Genomic DNA, 25479 nt, shown 5'->3' on the forward strand with positions numbered 1-25479 from the left:
CAAGAAAAAAGTGATGAAAATAATGTAATTTATTATTTGGTTGAGTATACAATCATCCCTGGACAATTTTGCCAATTGGCAGAGAAAATGTTTTGCAGTTGTAATGATTTCTCAGAATTAATTTTCCGAGATTTTTAGACTGATGACCTATCCTCAGGATAGGTCATCAGTATCTGATCGGTGGGGGTTTGACACTCGGGACCCCTGACAATCAGCTGTTTTAAGAAGGCACCGACGCTCCTGTGAGCACCGCAGCCTTCTCGTAGCTTACCAAGCACAGCACCATGCATTGTATAGCCGCTGTGCTTGGTATCGCGCTGAGCCCCATTCACTTGAATAGGACTGAGCTGCTAGTAGGCCACATGTGAGAGTTGAACTTGTCTTCCCTGGCCTAGGAAAAGCTGAGAGAAGGCCGTAGCACTACTGTGAGCACCTTCTTAAACAGCTGATCGGTGGGGGTCCCGGGTGTTGTACCCCACTGTTCAGATACTGATTACCTATTTTGGTACTTTATAGCTTGACTCCATTAGGGCATTTTGAGGGACTTACCCAGCCACGTTCCGGTGCTGGCTGCTTCTCTGCCCAGTAGTTACCACTATGATCAGTGCAACGGTCCTGGGGGAGATCGGGAACGACACGTGCTTCAGGTGCACGGCTATTCCAGTAGGGTTGATAGGCTAACCAGCTGGAGCTTGGTTGGTCGGCATATCAGTGAGTTTGGATGTCAAGCCAATCAAGCCATGGCTCGGTGTCCAGTCCCAGGGCTAGGTGAGGGATTTAAGTTGTACACATACTCCTTGTCAGTGCCTATGATTCTTTGATTCCTGGCTCTACTTTGTTCTTCTTGTTTAACACAATGCTGCATTTCTGTTGGACCTTCTAGTGTATTGAACACTGCTTTTTTCTGGATTTACCTCTTGTTTACTGATTAGGCTTCCAATGATTCTCCTGGCTTTGACAACTTGACTTGTTTCCGAATTAACCCTTTGTCTACTGTTTTGGCTTTATTGTCTCTCCTGGCTTTGACTCTCACTTGTTCTTCTCTCCTGCTACTCCTTGGCATGTGATTGGTTTGTTAACTGTGAGTTCACCCCGTTTTCTTCCACTTTACTTCTCTGACGTAACCTGGGTCCCTAGCAGCCAAATCCAACTGGCCATGCAGCGGGCTCTGGTGAACACCTGGAGGTAGCCTTAGATCTACTAACCAGAGTGGTGAAGGAAGATAGGTAGCAGATTTAGAGTTTGCTGGCATGGTCACAGATGGTGACCTGTATTTCTTTCTTACCTCTGTACACACTGTGCCACGTGTCCTACCTCCTCTAAGGGCCTTGTCTAAGTGAACCCCTCGATCTTCACAGTACCCCTGATGGTGGGGATAGACTTTCCCGAGGGGAACACCAGGTCGCTACCTCTTGAGTAGGATTGGCACACAAGGTAGCTGGTCCAAGCGGACCAGGAGGTACGTGAGCAAGCTACCAGAGGTACAGACGTCAGCCGGCTGAGTCATAACAAGGAGCAACAGTGCAGGACCGAAGGATGAGGCAGAGGCGAAGTCAATCAGGCAATATCTCAGGGTAGGCGGCACAGGTACAGGTCAGGCAATCTTGGTCGGCAACAGGAGAGTCAAGGCAAACAGGTAGCAGAGTCCAGGAATACATGTACGAGTCAGGAACACAAGCAGATATCAGGAACCTTAGCAGGACACAAGGACCTTGACACTGAGGCATCTGGGAAAGGGGCCAAGCCACTTATATATGTGCAGGAGGGCTAGGATTGGTCAGCGAGGTCACATGACCTAACCCTTAAAGCACAGGAAGTGATGCGCGCCGGCCCTTAAGAAAATGCTGCAGGGAACAAGCAGCAAGCATTCTGTTGCCAGGGCTGAGAGGAAACTGTGGAGCGGATCCCAGAACAACAGTACCTACACAGACAGAGCCCAGGACTGCAGCAGTGAATGGGAAGCACTGGCAGTAGATCACCACTGAACACGGCGCCCGGGACAGCGGCTGTAAGCAGGAGAACAGCGGGTCACAGTACCCTCCCCCCCTTACGCCCTCTCTTCTTGAGTCCACAACGAGACAGAAACCTTTTTATCAAGTTCGGAGCATGAATGTTCTCTTCTGGTTCCCAAGACCTCTCCTGAAGACCAAAGCCCTTCCAGCCCACAAGATAGTAGGTCTTCTTGCCACGCTTCATGATGTCCAGGATGTCTTTGACCTGAAATATCTCGTCAGAATCTTCAGATACTGGAGATGGAGTAGAAGGAGCCGTCGAGAAGCGATTAAGAACTACTGGTTTTAGTAAGGACGTGTGGAAGGCATTAGGAATACGCAGAGAGAGAGGCAGACGTAGCTTATATGTCCCTTTGTTGATCCTCCTCAATACTTCAAAGGGTCCAAGGAACCTAGGAGCAAGCTTGAAACTGGGAACCCTTAAGCAGAGTTTTTAGAGGAGAGCCATTACTTATCTTACCGTCTGCAGATATATAAGGTTCTTGTGGTCGGTGAAGATTATCACTGGATGCTGGGCCCCCTCCACTAGATAACGCCACTCCTCCAAGGCACGTTTTATGGCCAGAAGCTCTCTGTCTCCTATACAGTAATTCCTCTCAGCAGGGTAGAAGATCTTGGAGGAAAATCCATATGTAAACATCTTGCCCTTGGAACTTTTCTGTCTTAAAACAGCACTGGCTCCTATGGAGGAGGCGTCCACTTCTAAAATGAATTGGCGGGAGACATGCTTCCGGTGAGTGGTCAAATCTGGAGAATAAATCAGTATATCGTTCAGGTACACTATCACGCAGACATAGAGCAGGTACCGGAAGATATTGTTTACCAACTCCTGGAATACCACGGGAGCATTGCAGAGACCGAAGAGCATGACAAGATACTCGTAGTGTCCTTCACGAGTGTTGAAAGCAGTCTTCCACTCATCGCCCTTTTGAATGCAGATAAGATTGTATGCGCTGCGCAGGTCGAGTTTTGTGAAGACCTTAGCTCCCCGGATCCTGTCAAAGAGTTCGGAGTTTAGCAGAAGAGGGTATCGATGACTGTGACCTTTTTCAGACCTTGATAGTCGATACAGGGCCGTAAGGATCCATCTTTTTTCTGCACAAAGAAGAACCCCGCACCGGCTGGTGAAGTAGATTTCCGGATAAACCCCCTCTCGAGATTCTCCTTGATGTAATCAGACATCACTTGGGTCCCAGGAAGCTAAAGTGGGTAGACTCGACAGCGAGGAGGAGTGGCACCAGGCAGAAGGTCAATCAGACAATCTTTCTTACTGAAGACATCCGCAAAACTGGCATACTGCTGCGGAAGTCCAGGCAGATCTATAGGTACAGTAGGCGAGGAAGCAGGAAGCAGAAAGCAGAATCTGACCGGAGTGCCAGTCCAGAGCTGGAGTGTGCTGAGGCAGCCAGGGAAGACCAAGGATAACCAGATTCACGGACGCTGGCAGCACATAAAAGGAGATCATCTCTGAATGCAGAACCCCTATTTGCAACTTAGGGGGCATAATAACCGAAAGCACAGGTTCAGGGAGTGGCAGTCCATTTTTCGGAAGTCACTGACAGAGGCCTTTCTAGACGGATGGTAGGAAGACGATACTGATGAACCAGAGCTTGCTGAATGAAGTTACCGGCTGACCCAGAGTCCAAGAATGCAGGCACAGACAGTGTGACTCCCTTGTGTGAGAGAGTCACTGGAACTAAAAGTTTCGGAGAGGACTTCTCCTTGTCTAGGACCACCTCTCCAACTGATCCTAGACATTGGCGTTTCCCGGCTTCTGTGGACAATTACGCACAAAGTAGGCCTTGCCTCCACAATACAGATACAGGTTCTCTGCTTTGCGGCGTTCCTGGTCAGACAAGGCTCTCTATTTGCATGGGCTCTTTGATAGGATGGACACTAGAGGAAGAATCGGCCTCTGGAAGGATGGAGCCAAACGAGGTGGTCTTCTGGTGCCTGCTTAGAATGTTCCCTGAAACGCATAGCTATCCTTGTGGCCAAGGTGATCAGGTCATTCAGAGTAGACGGACGGTCGCGACCAGCTAATTCATCCTTAATCCAGTCAGAAAGGCCCTCCCAGAACACAGCCAGTTGAGCCTCATTGTTCCATGCAAGTTCGGCAGCCAGGGAACGAAACTGGATGGCGTACTGACCCACAGACAAGGAACCCTGTCGTAGACGCATAAGAGGTGATGCAGCGGAGGACGTGCGGCCGGGCTCTTCAAAGACCAGCCGCAAGGTAGCCAGGAAAGACTGCAGATTAGTGGTCTCTAAACATCCAAATAGGATTTGCCCAAGCAAGGGCCTCATCAGACAACAGGGACACAATGAAGGCAACCTTGGACCGCTCAGTGGGAAACTTCTGCCCATGCAACTCAAAGTGGATGAGACACTGGTTCAGGAATCCACTACAGGTTTTTGGATCTCCACCATAATGTGATGGCAGAGGGAGTTGCACACCAGTGGCAGACAAGTCCAGATTCACCGGTGTGGGAATTTCAGGAGTAGCAGCGACTGGTGACCCTGCAGTAGCTAGAGAAGAGATGTTATCCAGACGAGCAGCAACATTTTGCATTAACTGCATTATGACATCTTGACGTTCGCTCTGACGCCTGAACGACAGGCTTAGGGTGACCAGTGGGGTCCATGGCCTCAGTGTACTGTCACGAACCAGCGGGTGTGAACCCACTGTGCCACGTGTCCTCCTCCCTAGCTGAACACCGCTGAACACGGCTCCCGGGACCACGGCGGTAAGCAGGGGAACAGCGGCGCACAGCAGCCGCTGTTACACACACAAGTCAATGACAATGCATGGAGAGCTGATTTCTGTTACAACACGGACAGAATGATTCACCAAGGGGAAAAAGATCATCAAGAATTGCTATGCATGAGCCTTAGTAAAGGGAAGCCTGGCAGATTGCTTCATTAGCCGTCCCTCATTAGTATCTATTGGGCATCTATGGCAGACCGTGTATAGGAGAATCGATGGTGAGAACTACTGGCGTATGTGTGGCAAGCATTGTATAATAGCATTTGCTATAGGCACTGTCAGAGGGCATCTGTGGGTGGCACAGTCTGTGATGCACATTGTGGCAGGCAGTGTGTGGGACAGGCAGTGTGTGGGTAGCTAGCACTTTCAAGGATATCTTTGGCAGTTTCTAAAGGCATGTATGGCTGGCACACTTTCTGGGCACCTGTGGCAGTATATTGGGGCATCTGTGCCTGGCATCGCATGCAATACCAAGCTACCTAAAAACATTTTTCAACCTTTGACAATTCCCGATTTTTCACCCAGATTAAACCCTGTAAGGATAGCAATAGTATTATTTTTTCAAAAACATAAGGTTTCTGACCATTCACAAGCGAGGACTACATGTCAGTGACTGAACACATAATAACTGGGATGCTACTTAAAATTTGCAAACCCCATCGTAGTTCTGAACTATTTTGGGCTGGGAAACTTTTAATGCATTCTTCTAAAATGATGAAGTATAAGTAATATAGCCATAATTATATGAAATTCAAGAGAAATGCCCAGTGAGTAGAGGGGCACACTTTACAGATAATTTGCTTGTAGATAAAACATTGTTATCCTGCATCTTAAAGTAGGGTATTTTTTCTTATTATTGCATTGTACTCATTTTGAGCTAAAAATAATTATTTTTATTGGCCTTTATTAGAAATATGGCGTCCTTTATTCTGTAAAGAGCTGAGATGCTCTACTAGCAGCCTGTGGATTTTCTGTCTTTTCCGTCAGACCAGGAGCAGAGAGACCTCTTATCTCTGTTCTCTGGCATTATAAACAATTATGAAAGCTCAATCCTTATAAGAATGTGGCTTAGATAAGTGTTTATGACCTTAGTAGTTTAGAGATAAGGTTTATTAGATGACCGGCACAAAGTAAAAGTACCAGTCACACAGTTAGGAAAACAGTTAACCCTTTTTGACAGAACAGCTCAAAATTTTTCTTTTTTAATTTTTTTTTTATTCCAATATTAACAAAGAATTTCATAAACACATATCAATATTAACATAATTTTCCAAATCCAAAACCCTACCCCCTAATTCCCTCCCCCTCCCCTCCCATGATGTGTCCTACTTCTCCACCAGCCCTCCGTAACATGACCGAGGAATGATGGAAAAGGATGGAGAGCGGAGAGAACTCTATAAATTCCATCCTCCCCAAATTCTACTCCATTTTATCTGGGTATCTCATTGCTTATACAGAATTTGTTCATATCTCTTATTGGTATTTACCAAATTTAACCATGTATTGATACTGGGAACCTCTCGCGCAAACCAAGAGCGTGCTATTAGGAGTCTTGCCAGAAACATTATTTTAAACAGAACATTTTTTTTTATATTGGTGACAACCCACCTTGGCAAGATCCCCCAATACCCAGCATTCAGCAATAAAAGGAATCCGCAACTTCAGTTTTCTCTCTATATAGTCGTGAATAGTCTCCCAATATTCTTTTAACTCTGGACAAAACCAGAACATATGCAGATAGTCTGCCTCAGGAACATCACACCTAGGACAATTAGAATGATTCCTAATACCACATTTATTAAGCCAAACAGGGGTAACATAAAGTCTGTGTAGAATATTAAACTGCACCAAAACGTGATTAAAATTATGTGATACCAATTTTAGATCCTGAGCCAACTTCTCCTGATCCTCCAAGTGTGTCATTGAACATTCATTTTGCCAAGCCCTCTGTCACGGGGACCAAATATCACCAAATCGTGCTGTAATAAAATTTTTATAAAGTTGAGAAATCTTCATTTTTTGCCCCAAGTTCTCTATCAATTCATTAAATTGTGGACAAGTGTGCATTTCTAGCCTATTTTTTTCTTTAATACTTAAAAGTGCCGATCTTAGCTGTAAATACCGAAACCATGTTAATTTCAGTGATTTTTGTCTTTGTGATAATACTGTGAACGAAACAATATCCCCACTTCCTACTACCTGTGTCAAATATAAAATATAACTTTTTTGCCAATATAAATCTCTACTTAATTCAACTAAAGTTTGCAAGTGCTTGTTATACCACAACGGAGTACATCCAATTGAACCTTTCACTCCATACCAAAGTCTATTAGAATACCATGATTTCATAATCAAATTCCTGGCGGATTTAAATTCTCTATCGGAGTCGTTCAAATGATCCGACTCCAATAGCATAAAAAAATTATCATAAGGGGATCTATTCACTAAATACTTGCAGAGTGGGCTATTAGTCCACTCACGGAGAAACCAGAACTGCATGGCCAAGAAATAACCCCTGAAGGAGGAGAGATTAACTCCTCCTCTCTCCAAAGGCTTATACCAATAGTCTAATTTAACTCTTACGCGTTTCCGCCCCCATAGTAAGTCCCTAATAATTATTTCTATTAATTTAAAAAATCTATCCCTAATCCAGACTGGAGAATTCTTAAAGACATACAATAACTGGGGAAGAATCCCCATCTTAATTAGAGATACTTTATCTGCTTTTGATAGGGATAACCGGAGCCATGTTGTTATTTTTAACCTTAGCTTATTTATCAATGGAATCAAGTTAAGCGAGATGAAATCTTCTACCCTAGGAGAGATTATGATGCCTAAATACTCAAAAGAGTCAGAAATTTTCAAAGTATTCATAGGGCCTCATTGGGGAGTAAAAGGTTATCTAAGGACATAATCCTATTATCCAAAGGCATGAGGGTAGTTTTTTCCCAATTTACATCCAGACCTGAAACCTCTCCAAATTGATGTATCGTTTGAATGATGTTCAACAAAGTAGATTGAGTCTGTTGAACATAAAATAGAATATCATCTGCATAAAGAGAGTTTCGATCTTCAACTCCTAGTACCCCAAACCCCAGAATCCTAGGGTCCTGTCTAACTCTAGCGGCCAAGGGCTCAATATACACTCACCTAAAGAATTATTAGGAACACCATACTAATACGGTGTTGGACCCCCTTTTGCCTTCAGAACTGCCTTAATTCTACGTGGCTTTGATTCAACAAGGTGCTGATAGCATTCTTTAGAAATGTTGGCCCATATTGATAGGATAGCATCTTGCAGTTGATGGAGATTTGAGGGATGCACATCCAGGGCACGAAGCTCCCGTTCCACCACATCCCAAAGATGCTCTATTGGGTTGAGATCTGGTGACTGTGGGGGCCATTTTAGTACAGTGAACTCATTGTCATGTTCAAGAAACCAATTTGAAATGATTTGAGCTTTGTGACATGCTGCATTATCCTGCTGGAAGTAGCCATCAGAGGATGGATACATGTTCTCATTCTGTTTACGCCAAATTCGAGACTCATCAGACCAGACAACATTTTTCCAGTCTTCAACAGTCCAATTTTGGTGAGCTCGTGCATATTGTAGCCTCTTTTTCCTATTTGTAGTGGAGATGAGTGGTACCCGGTGGGGTCTTCTGCTGTTGTAGCCCATCCGCCTCAAGGTTGTGCGTGTTGTGGCTTCACAAATGCTTTGCTGCATACCTCGGTTGTAACGAGTGGTTATTTCAGTCAACGTTGCTCTTCAATCAGCTTGAATCAGTCGGCCCATTCTCCTCTGACCTCTAGCATCCACAAGGCATTTTCGCCCACACGACTGCCGCATACTGGATGTTTTTCCCTTTTCACACCATTCTTTGTAAACCCTAGAAATGGTTGTGCGTGAAAATCCCAGTAACTGAGCAGATTGTGAAATACTCAGACCGGCCTGTCTGGCACCAACAACCATGCCACGCTCAAAATTGCTTAAATCACCTTTCTTTCCCATTCTGACATTCAGTTTGGAGTTCAGGAGATTATCTTGACCAGGACCACACCCCTAAATGCATTGAAGCAACTGCCATGTGATTGGTTGACTAGATAATTGCATTAATGAGAAATAGAACAGGTGTTCCTAATAATTCTTTAGGTGAGTGTAGATATCAAATAAAAGCGGAGAGAGTGGACATCCCTGGCGAGTGCCTCTAGTCATAGGAAAACTACTTGTAAGACACCCATTTATATTCAACCTTGCGGTAGGAGATCTATACAGAAGTTTTATCATACCAATAAACCTAGGGCCGAAGCCCATCTTATGAAGCACTCTCCACAGGAACCTCTACTCAACTCTATCAAAAGCCTTAGAGGCATCAATAGACAAGATAGATCGTGAATCCCCCTCCAGACGTCTGTAAATTAGTAAAGTGGCGGTGTCAATTATAATGGGTCCCTTTATTAGGCATAAAACCAGTTTGGTCTGGATGTATAATTGATGTCATAACACTAGTTAACCTCATCGCCAGGATCTTAGAAAAAAGTTTAACATCTGTATTAAGAAGAGAGAGAGGTCTATATGACCCCAAATCGTTAGGGTCTTTACCCTTCTTCGGTACCAATATAATGACGGCCTCTGTCATGGTTTCTGGAAGGGATCTCTCCTTTATTGAAACAGAGTTTCCCACAGATAGGGAAGAATAGTCTCCCTATATTTACAATAAAACTCATACGGGAGTCCATCCATTCCAGGAGAGGAATTGCCTGAGCAAGTTTTAATTACTTCATCTATCTCTTGAAGACATAGGTCCCTCTCCAAACGTTCTTTTTGACTGTAAGAACTGGAAGGGAAATAGAGTCCAAGTATGAGTCAATCGCATCCTCTGGGATAACACTCTCCGATTCGTATAGGTCACAAAAATAATTTGTAAATATTTCCATTATTCCCTCCTGATCCTCAATAATTGTCCTATCCGAAGCGCGAATACTACGAATCTCTTTCTTTGGATCCTGGCTAGCTATTACCCTAGCCAGCATCTTCCCAGGACGCCCTGCCTCTGAGAAATATTTTTGTCCCCTAAAAAATAGCCTCTGTTGCGCTTTATCCAGAAGAAAGTCGGAGAAAGCCGACCTGTCCTCTGCATAATTTCTCTAGCTTCCTCTGATTTTAAGTTGGTATAGCCATCCATTCCGGCCGCAGCTGCTTCCTTTAGTTCTTTCTCCTTCATAGCATAACATTTACTCAAATTAGCAATTGTACTGATAAAAATCCCTCTCATAACCGCTTTAAATGCATCCCAAACAAGTTGAGGCTTAGCTGAGGCGGTGTTTTTTTCCCAAAAGGAGATAATCTCTTTTTCTATCTGGTCATGATTATCAATTATTAATAGCCAATAGGGGTTCAATCTGAATGGGGGGTTTCTGTCTAAGGCTATTCCTGACCATACACAACTCTATTAAAAAAGGTACATGATCTGAAACCGATCTGGTCTCATATTTCATACGTTTGATGCAGTTTAAATATCCTTTATTTATCAGGGCCAGATCAATTCTAGACATAGATCTTCCAGATTTACTTATACAGGAAAAAGCTCTTTTTCCTTTGAATAGATATTCCCAGACATCCACGAGGCCAACCTCCTGGCAAAACCGAGCCAAGGGGTACCCCTGGGCCGGGGAATAAATATTCCCTCCCATAGTAATCCTATCCACCTCTGGATTATTCACACAGTTAAAATCCCCATTGACAATAACCAGACAATCAGGCCATTGATCCACAAACGTCATCAGACAGGTCAGTATTTGTATAGAAAAAGGAGGAGGAATATAAATAAAGGCCAAAATACATAGCTTCCCATCCAGCCTATTATGGAGAAAGACTTATCTCCCCTGTCTATCAATAGACGATGCCAAACATACAAAATTAATCCGGTTATGAATTAAGACTGTAACTCCTCTGGAATAGCTAGTATATGTAGAGTTATAAACCTGTGTAGCCCATCTACCCCCCAAGTCGAACAATCGTATCCTGTGTAAAATGGGTTTCTATCAGGCAGACAATAGCTGGTAAATGTCTCCGTATCAAATCTAAGACCGCCTGCCTTTTTATCTTCTCCGCCAAGCCCTGAACATTCCACGTGAGTATTCTTGTTGCCATTACTTATTCCTAAAGTATCCAATTAATAAATTCCCCGATCTTCGCTCCGCTCCCCACCTCAAGTATAGACACATCAAAGCCCAACCTCCCATCTAAACCCCTTCCCCCCACCCCCACACCCCGTATCCCCCTTGCTCCATCACTAAAAGTGACAGACCTCTTAACTAGGACAATCTCTACCCTACTCCCTCAGCCAAACCTGTAAAAAATACAGATTTTAAACATTATTCCGATCTAGCCAATCAGTTGCCGCATCTGGAGTATCAAAAAACGCACAGTATTATTGAACACAATCCTTAACTTAGCCGGATATAGAAAGGAGTACTTAATATCCTTGGTTTGAAGGCGTTTTTTAACATCCAGAAAAGTACGCCTCTTATCTTGGACTTCTTTTGAAAAATCAGGAAGAAAAAAAAAGTTTGCATCCATTATACGAAATCGAAAGGGAATCTCGTGCTCACTTCAGAATCATATCTCTATCAGAAGCGGCCAGCATCTTGATTATTACCGTCCTTGGCGGCCGCCCCCCCTAAGATGTTTACCCCCAGGAATTCGATGGGCCCTTTCAATTAAAAATAAGGATGAAAAATGTTCCTTCCCAAAATTATCAAAAATAATAGATAGTATTGTTCCTGCTAGATTTTTATCATCAGCGTCTTCTGTTAGACCAATAATTCGTACATTACATCTTGTTGAGCGATCTTCCAAATCAACAGGTTTTTTTTTCAAATAGTTATAATCTATTTTTACTGTAATGTTCTCCGCTTTTAATGCTTTCACTTGTTCCAAATTGGTCACTGTATTTTCTAATTCTTTAATTCTGTCCCGAATCTTTATCAAATCATCTTTTATAATAAGGACATCAGTCTGTATTGACCCCAATTGAACAGCTATATTTTGTATCGCTTTTCCACTGTTTTTAACAATGGATAAGATTTCCTCTAATGGAGAGAGGTTGTCCATGGGCATTTCCCCATCTCCAATATAGGGGTCCCCCTCAAGTGCCTCCTCCGGTCTATGTTCATAAGTATTTTTTTTCGTATTAGTATCCAACTTCACTTTTAGTCCCGACCTGGTATTTAAATTTGGCGATCTCAAAAACTGATCAATTCTAGAGGACTCTATTTGTTTCTGTGCTACCTTACCCACGGTCAGGTCTGTTGAGCGTCTATTCTGTTTAGTTGCCATCTCTTTTTTTTTTTTTTTCTTCTTTCTTTATCGTCCCTCTTTTATATATTATATATATTTATTTTTTTCCCTTATTTTTCTTTCTCCTTTTCTTCTTCCTTTATTTCCTTTTCTTTTCTTCTTCTGCCCCCTGCTCCCCTCTCCCCCTCCTCTTAAATTCTCTTTTTTTTTCTTTTTTTTCCCCTTCTTTCCTCTCTTCAGTTTCTCTCTCCCCAGCACACCCCCTTTTTTTTTTTCCTCTTCCCCAGTAAAGCTTTTATATATCTTTTTCTTTTTTTTCTTCCCCCCCACAAAACCTCAATAAGTTAATATTTCCTTGAAATACTGGGGATTCAGGGGAATAAGGGTTAGAGAGTTAAATTGTTACAGGGGGTTAGTTAAGATCAAGTAAGGTTAGATAAGTCCAGGAAGTAAACACAAAACACAAGGGGGGGAGAGAGAACAAGGAATCCAGGCCAGTGGAGGACATCCAGGATAGCTCTCACCAATCCGGCGTCTTCTCAGAGTCTCAAGGTCTTCTGCTCTGGTTCAACCCCCAGCACTAGTCCAGGAGAGCCCTGCAGGACAACCACAGGAAGAGGGCAAGCAAATCAGAGGGTCAGAGGAAGAGGTCTCTGGTACCACAATCCAAAAGAAAAACAAGGACCAAACAGACAGGCAGGACCTGCGCGACTGCACAACTGCGGGGAACAACAAGAGGAGTCCAAAGAGCTTCCACGTCTTCGCTAGGAGGCAGCAGGGCAAGGGGGCAGAGGGGCAGATGAACCTAACATCAGCTTGACAAACGAGGGGGGAGCAAGGACGCAGCAGCCAGACCGGCCGCAATTCACCTTCAGAACACATAGAGGAGCAAGCGATCCTTCCGTCCTAACGCGATCAGATGCCAGGAAGCGCAGCAAAGGAGTCAGCGGGGATCAAAACCACCGTCCATCACGGAGACAGCCAACACACGGAGGTAAGCGCCACTGAGAGAAAGGGACGATGAAGGGCTACTGAAAAAAGGATCTCATCTTCTCTCCATTTAGGTTCCTACAATATCAGGGGGGGTGGACGTGATGACGTGATCATAGCGTTGCGCTCTCCCTCCTCCCTCAACAGCTCAATATTTTTAATAAAGGGCAATTGAAAAAAAGATTTTTAGCCAAAAATTTGTAACATGCAATCATAAAAAATTGCCTCCGAAGGTGTACCGTACATATCCTTTAAGGCCCATTTGCACTGCCCGAGCAGTGGGCAGATAATTGCTAACAATCGTTCGTAGGAACGCTCATTTGCAATAATCTGGTAATAGGATCGTTGGTGCGATTACCTAAATCATTGTTTGGCGGCAGCAGATTCTAGTGTCTGCTGCCAGCAAATAATGATTCTGTATGGGGACGAGCGGTGGCATTAGCGTTCTCTCCTCCCCATACTGCATGTACATACAGCGGTCTCCTCAACTGACGAGCAAGCAATGGTCGGGAAGGTATGATTCCTTCCTGACAATTTTCTGCTCAATTCACCAGTAAAAAGGGGCCTTTAAAAAGGTTTTTCTGCTTCAAGTTATCCCTGTTTGTTAGAAGAATCTCCTGATAAGTTGATCAATTACATGGTGTCCTACTAGGGACACAGATCTTATAGGGTCCACAGCAAAATGCTCCTCTGTCAATGAGCTATATAACAAATTATGATTTTTTTTAATTAATTGGAGGAGAGCTCATATTTCAGAAAAAGCAGACAGTTGCTTCATAAATATGGCGCGCTGTCTGAACACATTATTATACGTCATTTATCAAGACTGACATTCCCATACATCAGCCTTGATCCTTCTGCGCCAGTGAAATGCACCTTATTTATTAAGAGGCAGATGACTCCTAATAAATTAGGCGCATCTCTGGCAGTCCGCGTGAAGCCTTGCCCTTCCCTCTAATACCCACCTTTTTTCTCGCGACTTCAGAAAAGTGATGAGATTACAATTGTTGCAAAAAATATTTTGTAAATGTCACGATGTGTATTTACACCATATAGCTGGCTTAGGCCTCTTTCACACTTGCGTTGTCCGGATCCGGCGTGTACTCCACTTGCCGGAATTACACTCCGGATCCGGAAAAACGCAAGTGTACTGAAAGCATTTGAAGACGGAACCGTCTTCCAAATGCTTTCAGTGTTACTATGGCACCCAGGACGCTATTAAAGTCCTGGTTGCCATAGTAGGAGCGGGGAGCGGGGGAGCAGTATACTTACAGCCCGTGCGGCTCCCGGGGCGCTCCAGAATGACGTCAGAGCGCCCCATGCGCATGGATGACGTGATCCATGCGATCACGTGATCCATGCGCTTGGGGCGCCCTGACGTCACTCTGGAGCGCCCGGGGAGCCGCACGGACGGTAAGTATGCTGCTCCCCCGCTCCCCGCTACACTTTACCATGGCTGCCAGGACTTTAGCGTCCCGGCAGCCATGGTAACCACTCTGAAAAAGCTAAATGTCGGCTCCGGCAATGCGCCGAAACGACGTTTAGCTTAAGGCCGGATCCGGATCAATGCCTTCCAATGGGCATTAATTCCGGATCCGGCCTTGCGGCAAGTGTTCCGGATTTTTGGCCGGAGCAAAAAGCGCAGCATGCTGCGGTATTTTCTCCGGCCAACAAACGTTCCGTACCGGAACTGAAGACATCCTGATGCATCCTGAACGGATTTCTCTCCATTCAGAATGCATTAGGATAATCCTGATCAGGATTCTTCCGGCATAGAGCCCCGACGACGGAACTCTATGCCGGAAGACAATAACGCAGGTGTGAAAGAGCCCTTAAATACATTGATAAATCTCCCCATACGGCTCTGTGTCTTCTCCTCACAGGGTATATTCTAAATGTGGCTGCTGGCAGCCACCACTTTGGGGAGCTCAGTGCAAAGGAATTTATACAGTTACTATTGTACCTACAGCAGCCCTCCGGTTCAAAACACTTGCAGGTGAAACTCAAAAAATTAGAATATCGTGCAAAAGTCTATTTATTTCAGTAATGCAAATTAAAAGGAATTGCATTAATGCAGCTTAAAATTAGAGTTTTGTGAAAAGGTTCAATATTCTAGGCTCAAAGTGTCACACTGTAGTCAGCTAATTAATCCATACCCCCTGAGCAAAGGGTACCTTAAAATTGTGACTTTGGGGTTTCATAAGCTGTAAGCCGTAATCATCCAAATTATATCAAATAAAGGCTTGAAATATCTCGCTTTGTATGTAATGAGTCTATCTCATATGTTAGTTTCACCTTTTAAGTTGCATTATTTTTTCGAGTTTTACCTGTACATGGTCCTCCTTTTCAGCTGCAGATCCTCCAATTTCTGTGTTCTTCTGTCCAGCGTCAGACTGGCCGTCAGAGCATCGGAGGATCCACCGCTGGGCCCCCTGACACTGTCCCCTGACCTTTCTGGGTGTCAGAGCCGTACAGCCTCTTCTCTTTCTGCCTCTACAACAAAGCCAGTAGCAGTAGAGTGAGGACAGTCATAAGAATTTACTGCTGTACTGCAGCCAATCAATGCTAGGCTTGTTTTTTCCTCCAGGACGGCATGTCGTCGGCATATCACACAGGCCCCTCAGTAAGTGTATGGGTGGTAGGGAAAGCGATCAGAAGATGGCCTATTAAAGACCCCTTTGGGACTATTAAATAGTTAAAATAAAATAAAAATTAATGGAAAAAAATTGCAAAACTAAAATCCCCTCCACATATTTGGTATCACCGCATCCATAACAACCCGCACTACACAATTATCATGTAATTTATCCTGTACTGGTAACAGCGTAAAAAAATGCCAGAATTGCTGATTTTTGCTTATTCACCACTAAAAAAAAAAAAATAAAAAGCTATCAAAAAGTGTCATGTACAGTACCCCAGAATGATACCAATGAAAACTACATTTTGTTCTACAAAAATCAAGCCCTCAAACTGCTCCATAGAAAGAAAAATAGAAAAGATTATGGGTCTTGGGATTTGGTGATGCCCAAAAAAAAATGTTGTTTTTTTTTGTTTTTTTTTTTAAAAGGGTTTGTATTGGGCAAAAGTAGTAAAGCTCAAAATAAACTTTATGTATTTGGTATCGCTGTAATCGTACTGACCCAGAGAATAAGGATCGTGTTATTTATGCTAGAAAAATTAACTCTGCAAAATTTATAACGTAGAACTCAGTAGCAGTATTGCTGCCATCACCCTCCCAGAAAGAGCTAATAAAAGTTAATGAGTAAGTTATGTGCACACCCAGGATTGTCATTGAATTAAATGCACACAGTACATTAGGCTGAATATAACATGCAAACTCAGGAAGAAGTCCGTTTCTGAATCACATCCTTGTCAGCCTCATCTGTTCTGCGCCGTGTGGATGATATGCCAACAGCAAATGGTTACAGAAGGTAAAGTGGTCCAACAAATAAACAATGTTTTCTACATTTCAGGCTCCAGGAACCACAGGAATATTTGACCTTGAAAACAACAACAACTTACCCAAGTATGTACGCAAAAAATATCCTTAGGGTATGAGGGTCTGATTGAGGCAGATTGAACTGCAGGGGAAAATAGTCGAAAGAATAACACCCATAGACAACTTGTCCCAATAAAGAACTGACAAAAGCAGTAGTATGTGATGAAGTCCCAGAAATCCATGGGTTGTTCCAGTCCATAAATAATTTATATTATTTGAAACTATACATGGATACCCCATAGAGTCTAAGGACTTGAAGAATGACATACCTAAATCTGAGTTCAACTGTATTCACCCAGCTCTGATTGGATTGGCTGAGATATTGTATCTGATGCCAGATATCACAGTGCACACTCCCATAAAATGACTTTAAAGACCCCTAATCATACTTTTGTACTCTTAAAGGGATGCTTCGGGCTCCTGATATTGATGACCAATCCTCAGGATAGGTCATTAATACCTGATTGGTGGGGGTTCGACACCCAGCACCCCCACCGATTTAGCTGTTCCTTGCAGATTTCGGAACTAGCACTGTCAGTGTAGTGATTGTGCTGGGTTATGGAAGGTCAGCCCACATTCAAGTGAATAGGAAGTGAGTTGGAGTAACCCAGCACGGCCATTACACTTTCACAGTGCTAGTTACGGCAGCTGCAGGGAACAACTAACTGATTGGTGGTGGTGCTGGGAGTCTGACCCCTACTGATCGGATATTGACGACCTATACTATCAATTTTAAGAGCCCGGAACACCCCTTTAACTGCTTGTGGAAAGTGAGCAAGGTGGTGTTTGGACCGTACATGGCATCATCTTCTAGCCATGGTGAAATGTACTTTGGCCACACAACCAAAGGCGCTTACCAGTAAAGGGGGTATCCCATGATTAATGTAAAAAATTATCCAGTATCATATAGTACATGCCAGTTACTTAGAACCAGCCCTGTACCTCACATGGATCCAGGGATCTCTCCACTCATTGCTCCAATTGCTCTGCCAGATTAATTCAAGCTAGCAGCTGTGTGTGTGTGGGGGGGGGGGGGGGGTTCCTTTCTCAGGGGTGTGCCCTTTCTGCTGCAGCTGGTGGTAGTTGAAGGATGGAAGAGAGCATGTGCTTCCATCTCAGTGGCAAAGAATTTTGAAAAAGAGCAAACAGCAGGTGGCGCTATTCAGACAGATTTCAGCAAATAAGGCTAGGAATACATGGCGACATATAGGGTACAACTACACTGCAACCTGTCATGCAACATTGATATTTTATAATGCTAGTCTATGGTGTAGCGCTCCGACATACTGTGGCTGGTCGTGTCGCATCATGTTGCAGTGCAACATAAAATATGTTGTGCAACATGAGACTGTTGGTATTCAGGGAAACATGGGAAGGGGTAACACCTTTAACTCACCCATGGCCCCTTTACCCAACCTTGACCCATAACAAAAACACTGACAACTCTGTCGCTTTATTGCTCGGCCACAGCTTCTTTATTAAAGCGGCAAACCTTATTAAACCATAATATCGGAGCAGTATGCCAAAGGCTGGACTCCCAGTGGGCAAGTTAAACCGTAATCATCAGAGTGGTATGCACAGCGCTGGACTCCCAGCGAGCAGTTACACCATCTGCTACCACCATATCTCCGCTGTACTCAAATGCCGCCAGCTGTGACTTCATAAACTCAACCAGAATTTGCAGCTCTCAAAAGCCGAAATCATCGGAGCGATATCCAAACCGCTGGACTCCCAGTGGGGGGTCTGAAGAATAGAAAAAACAAAACAGAATAACCAAGTATCCATAACTGATCATAACCGTGCACCTTGACCTGTCTCCTAAGAATAACCACAAAGGTAGGGAGGGCCAATTTGCTTCCACTTTCAAGAGGAAGTGACCGGAACAGGGAAGGGGTATATGTAACCTTCAGGATTCCTGCACCGCCCCCATCCTGTTTAAGGAGGATCCCCAGTAAATTAACCCTTAATGGCCCTAATCTGCCACCTACTTAACCATTAACGTGACGGGGCCAGACTCCCTAGGGGGAAAAGGGGGGAATGGGGAGGACCATCAGTCCCTAAGCACCCTCCCTTAACAGTCGGGCGCTTGCCAGACTGCTGGTATTCAGGGAAACATGGGAAGGGGTAACACCTTTAACTCACCCTTGGCCACTTTACCCAACCTTGACCCATAATAAAAACACCGACAACTGTGTCACTATTTTTCCTGGATGGTGATCGGCCACAGCTTCTTTATTAAAGCGGCAAACCTTAATAAACCATAATATCGGACCAGTATGCCAAACGCTGGACTCCCAGCGGGCAAGTTAAACCTTAATCATCAGAGCGGTATGCCCAGCACTGGACTCCCAGCGCCATCTGCTACCACCATATCTCCGCTGTACTGAAATGCCACCACGGAGGAAACCCGTTCTCCCAACGGGGCTCCGACCACCACCCAGCAGAACCGAGTCTGTTTGAACCTTTCTTACAGACGGAAAAGTAATTGTTCCGACTAACATTCAAGCGGAAGACGCCATCATGTCCCATTAAAAACCAATGCCAATAAGAAAACGGGTTGATCAAAAAGGGGGGCGTAGATACCCGTGATGAGAACATAGTCCAACCCCATTTAAAAATACTAGTCAGACCACACATGGAGTACTGTGTACAGTTCTGGTCTCCCGTGAACAAGCAGACATAGCAGAGCTGGAGAGGGTTCAGAAGAGGGCAACTAAAGTAATGATTGGAATGAGGAAACTAGAATACCCTGAAAGATTATCAAAAGTAGGATTATTCACTTTAGAAAATAGACGACTGAGGGGGATCTAATTACCATGAATACATTTTAGGGGTCACTACAGAGTTCTCTCCCATCATCAATCTACCCCCAGGACTGAGACCGTGACAAGAGGACATCCTCTGCGTCTGGAGGAAAGAAGGTTTGTACACAAACATAGAAGAGGATTCTTTAGGTTAAGAGCAGTGAGATTACGGAAATCTCTGCCTAAGGAGGCGGTGACAGTGAGTTCACCAAAAAGTTCAAGAGGGGCCTGGAGGTATTTCTGGAGTGTAACAATATTACAGGCTATAGCTACCGGAGAGGGGTCGTTGATCCAGAGGACTGTAACCACTACACTATATAGCTGCAACTTCCGATAACGGTGACGAACTACCGCCCCTTGATCTATACCTTTGTATTGTATTGTATTGTATTCATAACACCTTCCCATATATGGCCCAGAACAACCCACCTGGGAGATTACCACCAACTACCCTACCACCAACTTCCTGAGGGATCATCATATGTAAGGACACATGAGGTCCTGAGTTCCGGAATAGACAAGGGGCATTACCACAGCGTGGGTCACCAGCATCACCGCGCCCCTGGTGCAACTCTATACCAACCACCTCCGGAAGAAGTTATGACCACCTGAATTACCGGATCCCTTTCCAAAAGACTTCCACCTCTCGACAACCAAAAAAGAAACAATCCCAAGAGTACTATTACCCCGTACAAAAACCTGGGATAACACCCCCACAACGCAGTGCGGCCTCGAATGAAGAGACAAACACCCCGGAGGAAATATCAATCAGCCAGAACAGAAGGCGGAAGGAGACGGGACATGGCTTTCCAAAGTAAATACTCCCTAACTATACCCGTATCGCCTACCATACAATGGAACGATACATGCAAAATGATACTTGGAGGGTCAGCATGCTGACCTGTGAAGGCCCGTCAAGAGGACCAGTCAGTGTGTCTGACCCGCCTCAAAACCTAGATCTGAACGGGGAATGAAAGGCTGCAGTTTTACTGTGTAACTCCATGAATTGTGTTTGTATCAAGGCTCTACCCTGAGCGATGTCTACGAACGGACCTGGTTATCCGCTTCTGGCTTACCATCGGAGAATACCTGCGACTACTGATCCCGCAATATCCACCCAACTGCGACCAACCCAGCTGTACTAGAATAAAGTCTCTCGTACTGCTTACATAGTGTACATCTCCCTTGAATTCTGCCCTACTGAATCTGAACTGTAACTCCTGTAACACTAGACATGAGGCAATTGAAATACCACCAAGCTGCCAGCCTGCATAGACATGTTAGAAGCTCAGCAGAAGTGCCCAGTTATCAACCATACCAGTTATCAACCTCGGTCCGGCGGACCAGTACCGTAGTCTTCAGCAGGAGAAACACAGCAAATGTGGCTGTAATAATATGAACTCCCAACCATCTATATTAAAGGAAGGTCATAACCACGGGCTATAGAGCTGAATGCTAGAGGTATTACTACTACTGCGCCCAGCCCCCGTATATATAAACAAACCCTGTCATATATGCCATTATTGAAAGCCCAAATAGAACAAATTTATTTTTATTTATTTTTTATAACATACACACGGTCTAGTGTCCGCAGGTAGGAGCACCCGAATATACCGCTCCCTTATACTCTCCTATTTTTATTTTATTTCATTTATTTATGTTTTTTTTTTTTTTTTTTAAATTCTTTAACCACAGGACACCCAGAGGGACCAAGTGTTACCACTACTACACCCTACCTCTGTCAATATGTGAAATAACCACGTCATCTCATGTAATTTTTTTTTTTTTTTTATGTAAACTTATACTTCTCTCCTGGGCTTGAACCAGAGGTGGCTATACTCAAGGAAGGTCACTATACCAATGGCTATAGCTGTACCTCGCCAAACTCCTGCTAAAAAAAAAACAACTCTTCGGATCGTGTGGATTAACAATACTCGGAATTAAACCCCAGACCGTCAGTATAAGCCTTACCCACTACGGTATAGAATAACTCTCCGTATATGACAACTAAAACAACTGGTGAACTTCCGTACAACCAAGTCTGGACTCAACTCATTCCTACACCATACTATACTATTAAGCTACCCTATGGCACCGCCGCGGATGCATCCCATCTCTAAAATGGGAATACAGTACAAACATATGGCGACACTATATATCACAAACATAAAACCTATAGCGTACCATCTATAGAAGGAGCATATAGCGTACTAGATCTATAAGCGGATGTAGTACAAAAGTTTCTGCAGGGATATGAACTCACAACCCTGCCCATTAGAGGCAACGACCTGATCCAAGCAGCTATAAAGCAGCATGCTAAAAGTAGATTATAGGAGTTGTAAACCAAGAACGCTGCACATGAAATTACATTAACGCTGAGCTATAAGAATGATTCGGGGGGGGGCAGGGTGCCCTGCATCCAGGAGTGCCATAGTAACAACTCCATCTCTATACAAGAACCTCCCGCTCCCCATGCCCCAGTGCATTGGTACTCACCAGGCGTAGCGTAGTCATGGATGGTGCCACCGAAGTAGCAGCTACAGTGACCAGGCTGAGAACCCTGGATGGATGGTAGGCACCTGCCTCTTACGGTTTTTGATTGCAACATCAGACCAGACTCCTCAGACGCGCTCGACATTCCATCTGAAGACGGCGGTGAGCGCCGCCTGGAGGAACTGGAGTGCCTACTTCTACCGGAAACCCTGGAACGGCGACGGGACTGGCGCTTGCGGGACCCACTTCGGCCATGCCTCCTGGCCACCTGCGGTAGGGGATGCTCCGGTGTTGGGAGTGAAGAACTTCCCTATGGCCCTAATCTGCCACCTACTTAACCATTAACGTGACGGGGCCAGACTCCCTAAACGTCCTAGGGGAAAAGGGAGGAATGGGGAGGACCATCAGTCCCTAAGCACCCTCCCTATACAATCGGGCGCTTGCCAGTGTAGTCCTAGCCTAACTCAGTGGCTATTTAAAAATTTTAATTGCATGCCATTACAAAAGTATTCAGATCCAGGTGCTGGTTTGACAAATGTAGAATATTACTCATGGGACAACCCCTTTAATTAGATTTTATACCCTCAGTGGTAGGGCCAGATTTTTAGAGCTACCCATCAGTTTAGTAAGTAATGAAAGATCCTTGCTTAGCAAGCTAATTATGAAGTCAGGACAATGTTTAATGTGAACCTAGCGCAGATGTGAACCTTTGCCTTAGGACTCTCGGTTTTGTTGTTTCTCTGTTATTCCTCACATAGCATTATGTATTCCGTGCGGATGCGATGCGGGAGGTGAACGCATTGCACCCGCACTGAATCATGACCCATTCATTTCTATGGGGCTGTGCACACGAGCGGTGATTTTTTTACGCATCACTTGTGCGTTGCGTGAAAATCGCAGCATGTTCTATATTCTGCGTTTTTCACGCAACGCAGGCCCCATAGAAGTGAATGGGGTTGCGTGAAAATTGCAAGTATCCGCAAGCAAGTGCGGATGCGGTGCGATTTTCACGCACGGTTGCTAGGAGACGATCGGGATGGGGACCCGATCATTATTATTTCCCCTTATAACATGGTTATAAGGGAAAATAATAGCATTCTGAATACAGAATGCATAGTACAATAGGGCTGGAGGGGTTAAAATAAAAAATAAAAAAATTTAACTCACCTTAATCCACTTGTTCGCGCAGCCGGCATCTCTTCTGTCTTTAACTGTAAGCAATAGGACCTTTGATGATGTCACTACGCTCATCACATGATCCATCACCATCATGCCGGCATCTCTTCTGTCTTTAACTGTGAGCAATAGGACCTTTGATGATGTCACTACACTCATCACATGATCCATCACCATGGTGATGGATCATGTGATGAACGCAGTGACATCATTAAAGGTCCTATTATTACAGTTAAAGACAGAAGAGATGCCGGCTGCGCGAACAAGTGGATAAAGGTGAGTTAAAAAATTATTATAATTTTTTTAACCCCTCCAGCCCTATTTTACTTTGCATTCTGTATTCAGAATGCTATTATTTTCCCTTATAACCATGTTATAAGGGAAAATAATACAATCTACAGAACACCGATCCCAAGCCCGAACTTCTGTGAAGAAGTTCGGGTTTGGGTACCAAAAAAAATCGCGCATGTTCCCGCAACGCACCCGCACCTTTTCCCGCAACGCCCGTGTGAAACCAGCCTTACAGTACTGAAACGTATTAGATGACATTGACATAATGCTGTTAGTGTCATCTAATACATTCCAGAACTGTAAGGGTTACATAGCATCATAAATCAATACAATACTATGTAACCCCCGGCAGTGCTGGGAGGTCAGGCCCAGTTATCAGTTTATTCATTCTTTTCTAGGAGGAATAATAGAGTTGTGGGAAATGATTCTACAGGATTGTTAGTTCATGGGGAATACAAGTGTTATAGCTGATTGTCCTTGTATTGACCACACTGAGGAGAGCGTCTTGGACCGTCTTATGACCTTAGCACTATGTGAAAAGTTTTAAGTCCTGGTTGGAACTAAGTGATGGCCCAGTACATCCAAGGCTACTGTAAATATTCCTGTCCACCCTGATTAGTTTCTTTATTTTAATCTTCTAGGCTAGAAAATTAAAGGGGTTGTCTGAGATTTTGATATAAATGACCTAGCCTCAGTAAAGGTCATTAATATCAGATCTGCGGCGATCACACTTCCAGCAATCCCACCGATCAGATCAGTTGTGGGGCTCCGTTGAGCACTGCGGCCTCTTCCTCAGCCAGTGACATCACATTTGTCGGTCACATGGCCTAAGCGCAGCTCAGTCCCTTTCAAGTGAATAGGGCTGAGTTGCAATACCAAGCACAGCCACTATACAATGTACAGCGCTGTGCTTTGTAAGATGCAAGGAGATCGCAGTGCTCACTAGAGTACCACATCCTCCTAAAACAGGTGGGGTCTTGGGTTTCTTAGACCTGTCCTGAGGACAGATCAATATCAGAATGTCGGAAACCCCCTTTAACCATGATCCACAATAGCTTCATGACATTTTTTCATGATCATTGTTTAGGACCACATTCACAGATTTTTCTAATATCTAATATCCATACTGCATTATCCACCATAATGCAATGTGATTTTCACTTATGGACCATTCTACAGTAATTGTGACTCTAAAAATAAGAACCTGAAAAGCTGCACATTCTGAACATTTTATCTTTGTTCTGTTGATTCTTAGGCCGTCACACACGTGTCCTGATCCTACGGAAGCAGACAACCCTATTGCCTATGATGACACGGAGGAAGCCCTGATGGAAAGCATTGAAGAAGAATACTCACAACTCCACCCCGTCCCCTCAATGCACTGCCAAAAAATGTGAGAGCCAAAGCATGTCCAAGCTCAAACCCTGACCTCCACCAGCTTTCCAACTTTAATTTGCTTCATAGATAGCACTCGGTTATTAGTGTATTTACATAACTATTATATTTAAATATATTATCTTCAATATGTCATTAAGATGGGCTGTCCCTAGGCAAGCCGCTGTCCTGTTGAGTTACTATAGATCTGCAAAATGCGATAATTAAAATGTCCTCTAACTGCACCCAGTTCCACAATGGGGTGCAACCCAGTGAGTTAATAGCATGATAATTATATACCTTCCCAGCAGGACAGGAGGATGTAGTGCAATCTACTGAAATTCATTTCTGGTAGGCCGATGACCTGTAGGCTTGAACGGAGCTCTAGGAGTGTAAGAAATACAATGCAATCCAGTACTAAGACCAGCGGTGGCCAAATCCAGGCACACAGGTCAGGACAAGTTGTTAATCAAGTTTTGATTTAAGGTTAAACTTCTTAGAAGTGGCCAAAATCGCACTGGAAATCGGTCTTTTACAGTGGTGGTCCTTTCGAAAATAAGGACAATATAGTATATGATGGACTGAAAATCTCCCACAGCAATTCTGGTCTAGATAAATGGGTGGTCTTCACAAAGTGGTGTTCCTTTTAAGAGGGCTATGCTTTTGAAGGGGTTTTCCCACAAAACACTTAAAAGGGTTTTCCACTTTATAACTTTATAACTGATGACCTATCTTTCTCAAACAGCTGATTGGCGGGGGTCCCAAGTGTC

At 44.2% G+C, this 25479-nt stretch overlaps 1 protein-coding gene across 2 annotated transcripts in view; it reads left to right on the top strand.

Moving 5' to 3' along the window:
- Positions 1–25259, top strand: part of LOC120997402 — a 31344-nt gene extending 6085 nt beyond the window's left edge. For both annotated transcript variants that reach the window (XM_040427475.1, XM_040427474.1), the window contains 2 exons: positions 16546–16598; positions 24591–25259. In XM_040427475.1, coding sequence (XP_040283409.1) covers positions 16546–16598; positions 24591–24732 — 195 coding nt within the window. In that variant the 3' untranslated portion in view covers positions 24733–25259. The remainder of the gene's footprint in view (positions 1–16545; positions 16599–24590) is intronic.
- The last annotated feature ends 220 nt before the right edge of the window (positions 25260–25479 follow it).

The sequence above is a fragment of the Bufo bufo genome, chromosome 4 (assembly GCF_905171765.1).
Source record: "Bufo bufo chromosome 4, aBufBuf1.1, whole genome shotgun sequence".
Lineage (NCBI taxonomy): Eukaryota > Metazoa > Chordata > Amphibia > Anura > Bufonidae > Bufo > Bufo bufo.